Source organism: Daucus carota, chromosome 3, assembly GCF_001625215.2.
Source record: "Daucus carota subsp. sativus chromosome 3, DH1 v3.0, whole genome shotgun sequence".
NCBI classification, from domain to species: domain Eukaryota; kingdom Viridiplantae; phylum Streptophyta; class Magnoliopsida; order Apiales; family Apiaceae; genus Daucus; species Daucus carota.
This window is the reverse complement of record NC_030383.2, coordinates 59,412,874-59,425,946: the sequence shown is the minus strand read 5'-3', so window position 1 is coordinate 59,425,946 and position 13,073 is coordinate 59,412,874. Positions and strand designations below refer to the sequence as shown.

Below are 13,073 nucleotides of genomic sequence, written 5' to 3'. Positions count from 1 at the left end.
TTGTTTATGATAAACCAAGTAAGCTTGCATGCTCGAGGTTTTTGGAGAACTGGTCACTTAACATGATATCTTCTTAACAATAGTAACAATAGTAGGGTGATTGGGAAGCAAAAAACTCTTATTTCAACTTCAATTTCGAAACAACAATCATTAATTATCATAAGACAAATAAAGTAACCCAACAAGCATTAAGCATTGCTTAGAAGATAAATCTGGAGAACACTATTGCCAAAAGATTCTCAAGGATCAGAAGTAATGGAATTGGACCATTGCACATTTTTATTCAGATTTCCACGAGGACAAAGGAGGTGTCTCGGAATTTAACCAGGTAAATGCCATGTAAGCATGTCGGTCTCCCTTAACAACATCAGCAGCACCGAAAGATTCCAGTTCAGCCATTTCCTCCTTTGATAGTTTCACGGATAGAGCTGCTACATTTTGGTTAAAATTCTCTATCTTTGTGGTACCAGGTATTGGTGAAACGTCATTCCCTTGATTTTGGACCCAGGCCAGAGCCAACTGTGAGGGACTACACCCTTTCCTTGAAGCCATTGCGCTCAACTGCTCATATACGCGTTTATTGTGCTCAAGATTTTCAGGTTGGAACCTCGGCATATTCTGCAATTATATTACTAACGCATAAGTATGATCCACATACTAAAACCTTAAGGTACAGAAAAAGAGATTTTGTTTTCTGCACAAACCTTCCGCCAGTCATCTTCAGCTAAGTTCTGAATCAGCTCGGGGCCTGATGCAAAGAATCCCCTCGCAATGGGACTGTAAGGGACAATTCCGATACCAAGCTCTCTAAGCAAAAGCAAAGATATGATTAATTAACAAGTAAATGCTCTGTTCTGCCTTAAAAATCTTTGAAACAAATTTTGAATAAACATCAATATGTTCACTCACAAGCAGTGCTACATGCACAAAATTGAGTACAAAATTTTGCACACAATGACACGACGATTGAGATAGAATGTTTTAATTGGTGGTATCAATGTATATACAGAGGGTGTATTCCAATCAAAACTTAATAGTACATACTCATTGTAAATGATTTTGTACCCAATTTTATGCACGAAGCGTTTTGCGTTCACTCACCTGCAGCATGGAATAATATCGACTTCCAAATCCCTGGACCACAATGACCATTCCATCTGTAAAGCTGTTATGGGATGAACAGCATGAGCCCTTCGAATCGTATCGGCCGAAGCCTCGGACAATCCAATGTACTTTATTTTACCCTCTTCAACCAGTTTTTTGAGTTCTCCCATCTTGCAGTTTTCAAAATAATATGTTAGAATGTTCTCAAGATTTACTAGAACGGATACTAATTCTCGAGATTTACTAGAACGGATACTAATTTGGTTTGTCGGAAGTACATACCGTAACTTCTATAGGAACACGAATATCAACCCGGTGGAGATAATAAAGATCAATGCATTCAACACCAAGTCGGGTCAAACTAGCTTCACAAGCGGCCCGAACATACTCCGGATCTCCACGAATTTCAATCTGTCCATCCTCCTTTGTGCTCAACCCGAATTTTGTAGCTAGTTCAACTTTCCCTCTTAATCCCAACTCTCTTAACGCCTGTGATCAATTATATCTTCGTGATTTAAAAAATTAACCAAAAAAAATATAATATTGAGAGGAGCGTTTATCAGGATCATATAATATCATATTTTAACATATAACATACAGATAACCAGTAAACCGCTAAAAAACTAGGACTTTTTCCGACCACAAGATGGAGAGAAAAGAGAATCAATGGACCTTTCCGACGAGGATTTCGTTAGTGTGGGGCCCGTAAAAGTCGGAAGTATCTAGGAACGTGACACCGGCGGTGACTGCATGGTGAATGAGCTTGATCATTTCCGACTCGGGTTTGGCTGAGCCATAAAAAGCTGACATGCCCATGCAACCCAAACCCTGAGCTGAAACCTCGAGCCCCTGCGAGCCCAGCTTAATTCTTGGCACCAATGCTGCAGTTGGAGCCATTGATCTCTTCTTTTACCAGATAATATGTGTTGTGTGAGTGCTTCAAGATTGCATACTCCATTTATATATAGGCGCAAAGCATGAGATGATAGTTGAGAGATATTTGATGTAGGCAGTGACGTTGTTTACTTCATGCAAAGTATACATAGTCAATGTTGACTTTGTAGGGCATGCTGCTGGGACTCTATTAAATGCCCAGCAGAACAAATTTTCAAATACAGTAAACGTGAACAAATTTTCATGTATAACTACGAATTACGTTCAAATAAATTGACTTTCGGGAATGATTATATTCGATAAATTGACTTTCGGGGATGATTATATATGTGAAGAAGTCTGCGAGATCTGAATTTATCATAATCCATCGAGCTATTAACCAAAAAACCCCATCAACTTGTCATTTTTTTGCCAAAAAACCTTTAAACTTCTGTTTTCATTAACAACCCCAATAAATTTTATTAAAAATATATAAAAAAGATACAAAATAAACCATGGTTAAATCTGCCGATCTGACTTATCAAGTATCTTTCCCTGATTTATATCTTTTTATACACATGTGTGCCATGTCGTGCCTATTCATTAATAATAATAATAATTTATCTTTTAATAATTTATAATATTCTGATTTCATAAGTCCATTGAATATCCAAGGGTTTCATCGTCTTTAACAAAATTATGTTTATACAAACAAATTTGATTTTATATAATTGCTAAATCCCGGAACTGATTAGAACTTCTCGGTGACTTTGATATTCAGAATTATAGTCACGAGCAATCTGCAAGGCATGTATGTGATTTTGAAAGAGTTATGCACACATACCGGAGATACAGAGAATCATAGTAGACTTTTGTATTTAATCATGTCTTTTAGTGAGAACATTCTGAAATTAGATTTTAAAGATTGAAAATCAATAGACATAAAAATCTGACATATTGAACTTACAACGCAAGCCAACAATATCATAATTTTTCTTAAACTTTGTTATTCCTGAATTCATTTATCCAATCAAATTTCAAGCGTTCACTATAGTAGTGAATAATAGTGAAGTTACCGTGTGTATTAAGGAACTGCATTATAGTGAATTACCAGAGCAATGCTGGTGCTGATATATTTTTTTAGTTATTCTTACTATTTTTTGATTAATTGTAATTAATTTGCCACATAAGATATAATATGATCATGGTTAGTCTACATCAGCTGTAAGTAACTCTAGTTAATTTTTTTCAAAGATTTTGTAAAGTTTATTTGGGTTATTAGTGAAAAAAGATTCAAAGGTTTTTTGGCAAAAAAATGACAAGTTAGTTGGGTTTTTTGGTTAATAGCTCTAATCCATCAGATGTCCGAATGTTTTTAATATGATGATTTTGCGAAATGTGATTATCTCCGTTTTATGATTTCAACCGAATGCAAATTTATGGCGAGATATATTGACGAAGATTAAATTAGAGGCTAATTTTTTGACAGGGTAAAGAAAGGTACAACGGTTGGAAAATGATTAAAGAGCATTAACATACACAAATACATACAAGGGTTCCACAAATACATAAACAATAGTACTAAGTACGATTACATCAATGATTAGAAGTAATCTTCGGTCCTTCCCTTAAAGCCGATTTGCCCGAAAGTTAGGCAGATGAACAAACCCAAATGCCATGTAACAAGCCACAACCTGTGTACATGAACACATCAGTTTATGAGGTTAAGTTAAATAATTATTTAAAGAAAAAATTAGCATATACTAATATAATTATTGTCCTAAAAATCTCTAATTTATCGAAAGTTTTCTCGATGAGTTCCCGATTTTAAAAATTATTTTATTAATTTATCAATTTTACTCATATTCGACTAAAAATTTGGGCCAATTTGAGTTCTTGAATGATCAAAGGGGTATACAATTAAGATGTCGTGCTATTAAAAAAAAATAAAAAAATTTAGTCGAATCCAGGGAAGTGTTGAGGAGTTACCAGAACTGAGAAGTTAGAGCAGGAGGGCTGGGGAAGTGAGCAAGTTCAGTTCCAATGCTGCTAAAGAAGAGTCCGGTTAAGCTATCGCCATTGATAATAGGAATGCTTGATGGTGCAAGCCATCCGATCAGTCCAAAACCGATCACATTCAAATCCCTACGGAGCCAGTTCTGCTCGAAACTGCCAAAAAAATAACAAAAAAATTAATTTTAAAATTAGTGCCTTAATTTCTTATACATTTAGCCTAATATATATAAGTTTAAGGTTTTTAGTTGTTGAGTTCGAAAATCATATATAGGGGAGAGAATTCAGTAATTGACTTGTTAAATACTTCACAAATTAACTCTGCGACATGCAAAAAGTTACAACGCAATTATAAACTCCATACTATATTTATGATGTGCATGATCCCATCAAGCTCTCGGACAACAATATCTTTGATTTATATACTTTAACTTTTAAGACATAATGCTGTAATGTAAGAAGTAGAAATCGAAGTTAACAGATAAAAATACAGGATAAGGTTTACTCGAAGATTAATTGGATTAATAAATTGATGGATGATTAGCTGAATAATCAGAAATTTAATCAATTCGGTGACTTACAAAACAAAGATTAAAAAATGATTAATCATGATTAAGCACCGACTTTTAGAACAATGATATAATGTCGTATAATGTCGTAATTTATTAGCATTACTTAATCTGTAGAAAATCAAAAGGGTATTCACCATGTAAACTTCCCTCCCGAAGCTTGTGCTAGCCTCAACGGGTTTCTTGCTGCCACCGGAGATCTCAAAAACCCTACATAAAACCAATGAAATTCATATAATTAAACTTCACCTATAACAAATATACATATAAATTAAAGTTTTAACAATGCATACCTGATGTCAAGCTGACAGTTTGCTTAGCGGAAACAAGGTGAGATGGAGAAGACAGAGAGGAGGTTCCCAAGCCCACAATGGTGGAAGTTGTTGCTGCCATTTTTGGTTGTGTTGATTCTGACCAAAGGCTTGTTATTGGCACTGCTTGATTTATTATTGTTGGAATTCTTTTTAGTTTTGATCTATTGCATGTGTGGTGGATAGAAGGATTTTTGTTGGATTTAGATTGCTCGGATAATATGTCACTCAATTACAACATGCCACGTGGACTTAAGTGGATAAAATGGATTATTAGGGCCAGATGGACTTTGTAGCTGCCACTTGTCTTACGATCCAGTGGTTGCCACTTGCCAGTGTGGCAGTTTACTAAACATGCATGTCTAGTGCTACTCTATGGGCTATGGCCAATCAAATACTCCCTCCGTCCCATTTAATTTTATACACTTTCTTCTTTTGGATGTCCCACTCAATTCTATACATTTCAAAATTTTCCCAAAATAGCAGACTTTTATAATTTAAAAAACCCATCCACCCACTACTTTCAACTAATTTTTCAAATCTATCAATTATATATTGATGGGACTCACTACTTTACCCACTTTTCTTCCTCTTCTCACTATTTATACTTATTTTATACATTTTTCTTAATCTCTGTGTCCAATTATGTATACTCTTCAAAGGGACGGAGCGAGTATCCCATAAAACAAACCCTCGTTGATCAGAAAGTCTTTATAAAACAATCACATAAAGATGATACTTTCCTTTAGTTTTCAACGAAACTAAAGGCCCATTCTGACAGAAGCACATATAAGCACATATATGGTGTCAAAGTGAAAAGCCCAAACCTTATGTCCATGACTACATATCTCTCCTGTATAATCCATTGGCCCACTTAACTAAAAAATTTTGTCGGTTTCGTGTAAAAAAAGTGTTGGTATTAGTAAAGATAAAGATATCTCATCCTTATTCATATATGTTAGCAATAATTATATACTATAAAATAAAAACTTAATAATACTTAATACTGATCTTTGGACCCTAACGATATAAATCAGGATTGATTTTATTTCAAAATGTAATTGATGACACAATTTAATCTATCAAACAAGATATAACATAATAAAATAGAAATAATTGCAGACATTGAAATTAATTAAATTAATTGTTGATGTCGACCAGCAAAACAAAAATCTTACTCTCTTATTTTTGGCTAAGAAAAAGTACTGGGGTACGCGACAGTGCATGTTTATCCTTTCACTTGGGGAAATGACCAGCGTGCCCACATGCATGCAACAAGATGGGCGTTGTATTAAATTTTTGACAACCGTAAGTTAGGTGGCTATATAATTGCCGAATTTATATCTACTTATTCACTTTCAAATCACAGAAATAAACTGAAATATCAAAGAAGCTCGAATTCGAATGGATTCAAACTCTGATAAACAGGGCGGATCAGCCACCACAATCACCGCCGTGCACCAAAATATCATCGAAACACACATCTTAACAAGATTCGACGGCCCGGCTCTTGCCTCTACGGCCTCTACTTCCCACCTTTTACACACTCTTTGCAATCAAGATGAATTGTGGGAAGATCTATGTAATTCTACATGGAATTCCATAAAAGACCCTCTTGTTCGACAAATTATCTCTACGTTTTCGGGTGGTTACCGATCTTTTTTCTCCGATTCGTTTCCTCTTCTTCGCCCGAATCCTAGTGAGGGGAGCTACATAGGTCAAGTACACAATTCGGAACTAATCTCGGCTGTTGATATGTACTATGGTAATGATCCGGTTTACAGTAATGTAAAGGCGACGGATACGAGTGATAGTAACTTTCTTGGGCTACAGTTCTGCATCGACTTGCTTGACGGAGAAGGTACTTCGAAAATGCCAATTAAATATGAAGGAGACGAGAAGAAATGCATTTTGGATTTTGAAGAGAAGCTGAGATTGAGCTGGATTATTATTGATCCGAAATTAAAACGGGCAGCCAACGTGTCGAGTTTGAGGCCGATATCTGTGCGACCATGCTGGGTCGATGGGAGTGGAATAAAGGTGAAATACGCGACAATTGTTTCGGGTGATAACAGAGGCATTTACACAACAGAGTTTGTTGAGTGTAGAGTGACAGCAATATTTCGTTTCGAAGGGAAAAATATCAAACTTAAGGAGCTGAGTTTATGCGTCGTGGACATGGATTGGACGCGGTTGAATGGCGAAAAGAGCTTGAGGATTTTGAAAGAGGCTCTGCATAATGGATTAAGAAAGAAAGCAACTGGAGGAGAAGAAAAAGAGATGTATGCTAAATTTGTTGATCTGAAGAGAAAGAAGAGAGATGAAGTGAAAAAGGAAAATATTGTGGACAGATTTATGGATTTTCTTTGGCGTTTCTCTAATCCCTTCGCTGAAGAATAGTTTAAACTAGGTAATTATAAATAAGTACCGAGGTAAACTACATGGAATATTAGATAGTGCTAGACTTTGTGATTCCAGTTTGTACATAGTTTCTTTGTGTTTGTTTTTCAAGAACTGGTTTTTCATGTGTGTGATGGAATGATAAAAATATGGTTTGCTAAGTGCATTTTTGAGTTCTTGGCATCTGCAGCTCGCTAGTTTAGAGATATTAACGTTTCATAGAGAGGAACGCTCACTCGGACAGATCTAGCATGTGAATCAAGCAAATTTTTAAAAAATATATAGTAGATATTTTAAAATTTTTTAGAGATATATTTATAATTTAATAAAATTTTAAAATATAAAAATGTCAAAAGAATTTTAGGATGAACATGTGTCTCCCATACTTATTAATAGATCCTTCCTTAGGTTCATTGGTCCAAACATGATTTTTTCATAAGCTCGTAAAAACAATTGGCGTTGACCAATATAACTAAACCAAACCAAACATACTCAGTATATGCCGCTTAGAGTAGAGTCGTCTGAGGAGGGTTAAGATGTACGCAGATCATGCCCCTACCCCAAGTAGAGAGACTGTTTCCGTGAAGACTGTCGGTTTAATACACAATGAATAAAATTGTGTGTGATATAATAATAATATAATACCTTAGCCCATGATCTTCTTCACATGGGATTTACCTGTCGATGATGGGTGATAACGATCTGAAACGAAGATATCAAACTGGATAAGAACCGCCATTGATGAACACTTTCTTGAATTAACTTGATTCCTTCTTGTGTACCTCCACCAATCTAACGGAATCTATTTCTTTTCTTCCCCAACCCCATATAATACCACTGTAAACTATGTTGACACGAATTCAGACATCCTCACCACAAGAATATAATTGCCTCGCCAAAATTATTTAGAAACCGCGTGAAATTTTGCCGAATCATTCGACGAACCAACGTCCGTGAGGATCCATTGATACGCACTAATTTCCGCAAAAGATCATGCCAAATCAAACTATTGAAATTTGATTTTGAAGTTTGATTTTGATTTAAACCGATAGATAATCTTGTTGAGTAAATTTGAAGTAGAAAACATGCATGACTTTTTCTTTCTTTCTCTGAATTTGAATGTCCACCACTTGAATTGATTCTGATCTTTCACAATCTGACATTATAAATCTGAGTGATTTTTTCACCGTCAGTTTTACCAACATAATTGAAAAAAGAATGTGAATCGTAGAGCACAGAAGCATTTTGATGCAGAGCGGTTACACTTTTTTACTCATACTATACGTGTAAAACAGGGGATGAGTATAAGGAAATCTCAAATTTTTATGACGAGAATCACTTTTTTACTGCTCGCTTGATTTCATCATCCTAAATAAGAGTCGCGTATGCGTATTCAAAACAGACACATTATTAACCTTAGGCGTCTGTTGTAACTTGAGTGATGCTTATGTTTTGGTTATAGGATGCCAATTACCTCGACCGACACAATCTTTTAAAATCTATCTGTTTTTCGAGGAGCAGTCAAGTGTAAAAGTTATATAAAAAACTACTGATCCAGTTACTGCAATGTATTGCAATTTGCAAGTACTGCTCCCTGTTCTTGTTTGAGTACTTTTATGTGTAAGTTTAAGAATCTTGATAGTATATTTAATATTAATAAAATTTTAAAATAAAATATTTATATTATTTTTTATTGAAAATGGAAAATTATTTTTGAAAAATATAATAAAATTATAGGTTTTTGTAAAAATAATTTTATTTTATAATTTTTTTATGAAACTACTATCTTTCTAATAGTTTTGTTTAATTAGATACAACTAAAATTCATATCCAATATAATTGAAAACAACTCCAAATTTTTTTAAGAGAAGTTGCTGAATCATGTGAAAAAGTTGCATCTAATACTTTTTAGTTGTGGATAGTTTTTTTACAAATATTTTTAAGAGATATTAAATTATAAAAAGATATACTTTTGTTAAATTCTCGATTAATTTTTGTTATATGATCAAACACTTAAATGATGTGTAAATAATCAAACAACTTTTAAGCGTGATTTATGACGTAACGTGACTCATTTGATAAGTTGGGTATTTAAAATATCAGTTTGGATAATTTTGACTTATTAATATTTATGAGTTATTAAAAATATAATAATAAAATATAAAAGTGATTTACAAGTAACTTATGATTTGTGAGTAATTTTTATCAAAAAAAAGTTCAAAAAAATTAAGTCACTGAAAAAGTTACCTCAAATTTAATTGTGACTTTAAGTTAATTTCTGACTTATTTCTGATTTAAAGCCGACTTTTAATATATTACACAAACACATTAAAACATAGATGAATTTATGAGATGACTTTAAGCTTAGACAAACTCGGTCCAAGTCCTCCAGCTTTTTGTACCACTGATTGAAACACCTAGCACTTAATTAGTAAATCGGTTCTATAAAAATGGATTATTTTGATTGGTAGAGTTGATGTGAATGCATGGGGCCATAATCATATCATTTATTGTTTATCCACCAATCAAAATGAACTATTTTTATTAGAGTTAGGGACTATTGTGTGTCCTTGAGCACACCATAGAAAATCCCTAATTAAATTCAAAGTACGGGTGATGGTGCAACTACCATAACGTTGTTGTGAAACAAACGCACCATGATTCAAGTAGCTATTTTTTCTATTCTAGTTATGAAACCTGATCTAAGCCGGTATACGAATGTTCATATGCGAAATCATATTTTATTCGAATTTATTTTTCCTTGTCATATTTGGATGATTTTTGAAATAAATATAATATATTTATTATATTTTCAAACCGAATATAAGTTGAGATATCGGCTAATTTGGATCGATTTACAACCTGCTTATAGATTTTTGTAGCAAGATATTTAGCGGAACAGGGCTTTATTTAGTAATCAGAACCTTTCAGCGGTGATATTCAAGACTAACAAGTTCACAGTCGATCGAGCACCCATGAGTTCATGACAGCTCTCAGCATCAATTAAGCTATGTTCAGTCGCTATTGTGGACCATTTTTATCCTGAGTTTTTTCATGTGTCCGCAATTGGCCAATTATACTCTGGTGATAAGTAAATGGGTTTTCTTCGGTTCAGGTACTCGTCAAGCTCAAAATTTAAGATATCTTAGTTAACATTAGTTGAAACACTGATAAATATACAATTTATATTTAAATGCATATTATGTAAAAAAAATTTGAAAACTTTTGAGAGTCGTGTTGTTCAGTTATAGCCCATGTTTGTTTAACAGAAGCGGCTTGTGCTTCTGACTTCTCTTCTTTTTGACATGTTTTTGTAAATAGGTAGAAGCACTCTTAAAAAGTCGAAAATGTTAACTTGTCTATCAAAATTTTCGTTTTTTGTAAACGTTTTATTAACTTATTAAATTATCACTTTTAATCCACTTTTTGTTTTAAGTAATGAATAAATTTTTTTAAGTTTATCCAAAAAATCCCGTACATAATATTTCACGGTCGTAATCTTGCACAGTTGACATGCAGGTTATCTTCAGTATTTATTATCTGAAAAGTGTTCTGGGGCTCCGAGCAGGGCTTCATTGCTTGAATGCTTGGTGGAGACAGGCCAATACTGCGTCCAGTGTTTTTAAATAATTTATTATGAAATTAAATTTGATGAGAGTATAAAATATATGTCGAATCCTCTCTCCCTATGTAAACAATTGAGGGAGACAGAGGAGTGTGATATTTTTTTTTAGATTTTCATGTTTCCTCTGTTTAGAAATGACAATGGCTCGGATTGGTTCAGATATCTAAGATATATAAATTCGAATCTAAATTATTTTTAAAATCCAAATACAAATACAATCGTGTTCGCATATCAAATTCAAATCCAAATCCACGGGTTTCCGATCGGGTTCGTGTTTAATATGACATAAATATTATTATTCTGAAAATAAATTTTTTGAATAATTTTAAATATATAGTCAAATCTTCTAAAATTATGCGTAAAAAGTTTATATTAAGGACTAGGGAGAGTAAATTCCTTTTTTAAGTTCAGCTAAAGCGCACCTTACTGTTTTTCTTTTTTGTGAATTTCGCGTATTGTTCATACCGGCCTAAACCTGATGACGACGACACTACCTAATCTACAAGGCACCGGCCAGCTTTTTCTATCAAGCAGCCAAATGGATATATATTGATTGCAAACGGATATATATCACTGTAGAATAGGCTTTACTTCGAATGTGATCTTTCCTAGAAAAAGCAACGGTACCATAATTTATCGAATATGATCTTTCCTGGAAAGAGCACCACCACCTTAATTTCTGGAATGCCGACTTTGCTTGCAGAAAGCTGAAATGCGTAAACTGCCTGGAAAATGATTAAAATTTGACATTTGACCCGTGCCAAATTTTGAAGCACACTAATCCGGCTGGATTCGAATTATCGAAGTACTTATATAAATATTCAACCGTGAGTCTCGTAAGTCTGACCAATTTTTTAAATTTATGAAACATAGATCAAATATATTCATAGTTAAATATGAATTCTAGTATATTGATTTTCGATTAAAGTAAATAAAGATTTTATTTCTTTCACAAAAGAAAGTATAATTTACATTTAACATACTTATAATATTGTAGTCTCAGTCCAAATCTCGGAGGCGAACTTAAAACATTCACTTGACCCAGCTACGGTCAGTCGGTGACCCGGCCTCCTATTCGGCTACTTATAAAAACGAAAATGCGAATTTAAAATTGATGAGCCTCTGAATTGTCACTCTTCTAAAGTCATCATAGAAAGTAAAGAAACGCACAACTGGCTCTATTAATTTTTTATTTCCCGAGTTTGGTATCGGTCACAGACAATTTTTTCTCATGTTTGTTAGCTCTAACTTTTACTAGAAAGCTTGAATTCTCCAATAAATTTTACATGTGCAGAAGCAGAAGTTGGGAAAGTAGGAGGAAGAGTGTTCGGATGGGCGGGGCTAACGGGACGGAGTCATAACGGGAACGGTATGTGTACTTTCCTCTAATAAATTTTATAGAATTTTTATATTTAATTTATTGAAAATTACTGAATTGCAGTTTTGTTCACATGATTGAAGACAAAGACATAAACTTCCTCCGTCTCGTCGTTCTTTTTGCCCTTACAAATTTAAATTCTAAATCTGCCCCCACTCTATACGTTCTATTTTCTTGTTTTTAAAATTAATCCGTGTATAACTAGCAAAATATAAATATGATCGTCAAATTAAAACACTTTTTATGACTAAATTATTCAAATTATTGTTATTTATTTATCATGCAACCAAAAATTTTAAAATATATCACGAGAAAATATATAATTTAGTTTAGAATGTACTTTTCATAATTTAAAATTTATATGAAACTATTATATTGGATAAGGAACATGTCCTACATAAAAATCGACTATTTTTGATCCCCAAACGTAATCTTGTCGAAAAAACCTATACTCAAGTACTCAACCATTTATGGTTGAAAAAAGCAAAATTCGACCGAATCAGTGTTGTGAAAATCGCGATTAATCGCGCTTCGCGAGTAAGCGAAGGTCCAGCGAGCTGCGTATGACCGATTTAGCGTGATTTTGAAATTGTCCAAAAATCGCGAGTCAAGCGCGATTACTCGCAAAAACTCGCTGTAAAAAGCGCAAAAACTCGCAAAAGTATAGAATGACTGAAATACCCCGAAGTTAAAAAAACCCTACTTGTATCTTTATAAATTATAACCTACTGCCTCACAACTCATAGATGAAGATGATGATGAGGAAGAGAGAGAATTCGAAGGACCTGAGATCGAGCTAA

At 33.8% G+C, this 13,073-nt stretch overlaps 3 protein-coding genes across 3 annotated transcripts; 1 reads left to right on the top strand and 2 right to left on the bottom strand.

Annotated features, from left to right (window-relative positions):
• Positions 1-97: 97 nt before the first annotated feature.
• Positions 98-2,051, bottom strand: LOC108210690 (probable aldo-keto reductase 2). The gene is made up of 5 exons (XM_017382077.2): positions 1,777-2,051; positions 1,387-1,593; positions 1,102-1,274; positions 705-807; positions 98-618 (listed from the first exon to the last, which is right to left on the bottom strand). The coding sequence occupies exons 1-5, from the start codon at positions 1,999-2,001 to the stop codon at positions 280-282; spliced, it is 1,047 nt and encodes a 348-aa protein (XP_017237566.1). The 5' UTR covers positions 2,002-2,051; the 3' UTR covers positions 98-279.
• Positions 2,052-3,473: 1,422 nt separating this feature from the next.
• Positions 3,474-5,042, bottom strand: LOC108211252 (photosystem I subunit O). The gene is made up of 4 exons (XM_017382798.2): positions 4,853-5,042; positions 4,697-4,769; positions 3,967-4,146; positions 3,474-3,671 (listed from the first exon to the last, which is right to left on the bottom strand). Exons 1-4 carry the CDS (start codon positions 4,950-4,952, stop codon positions 3,581-3,583), a joined length of 444 nt encoding a protein of 147 aa, XP_017238287.1. The 5' UTR covers positions 4,953-5,042; the 3' UTR covers positions 3,474-3,580.
• A 1,112-nt stretch (positions 5,043-6,154) lies between these two features.
• Positions 6,155-7,436, top strand: LOC108212819 (F-box protein At2g27310). The gene has a single exon (XM_017384531.2). It carries the CDS (start codon positions 6,275-6,277, stop codon positions 7,268-7,270), a length of 996 nt encoding a protein of 331 aa, XP_017240020.1. The 5' UTR covers positions 6,155-6,274; the 3' UTR covers positions 7,271-7,436.
• Positions 7,437-13,073: the final 5,637 nt, after the last annotated feature.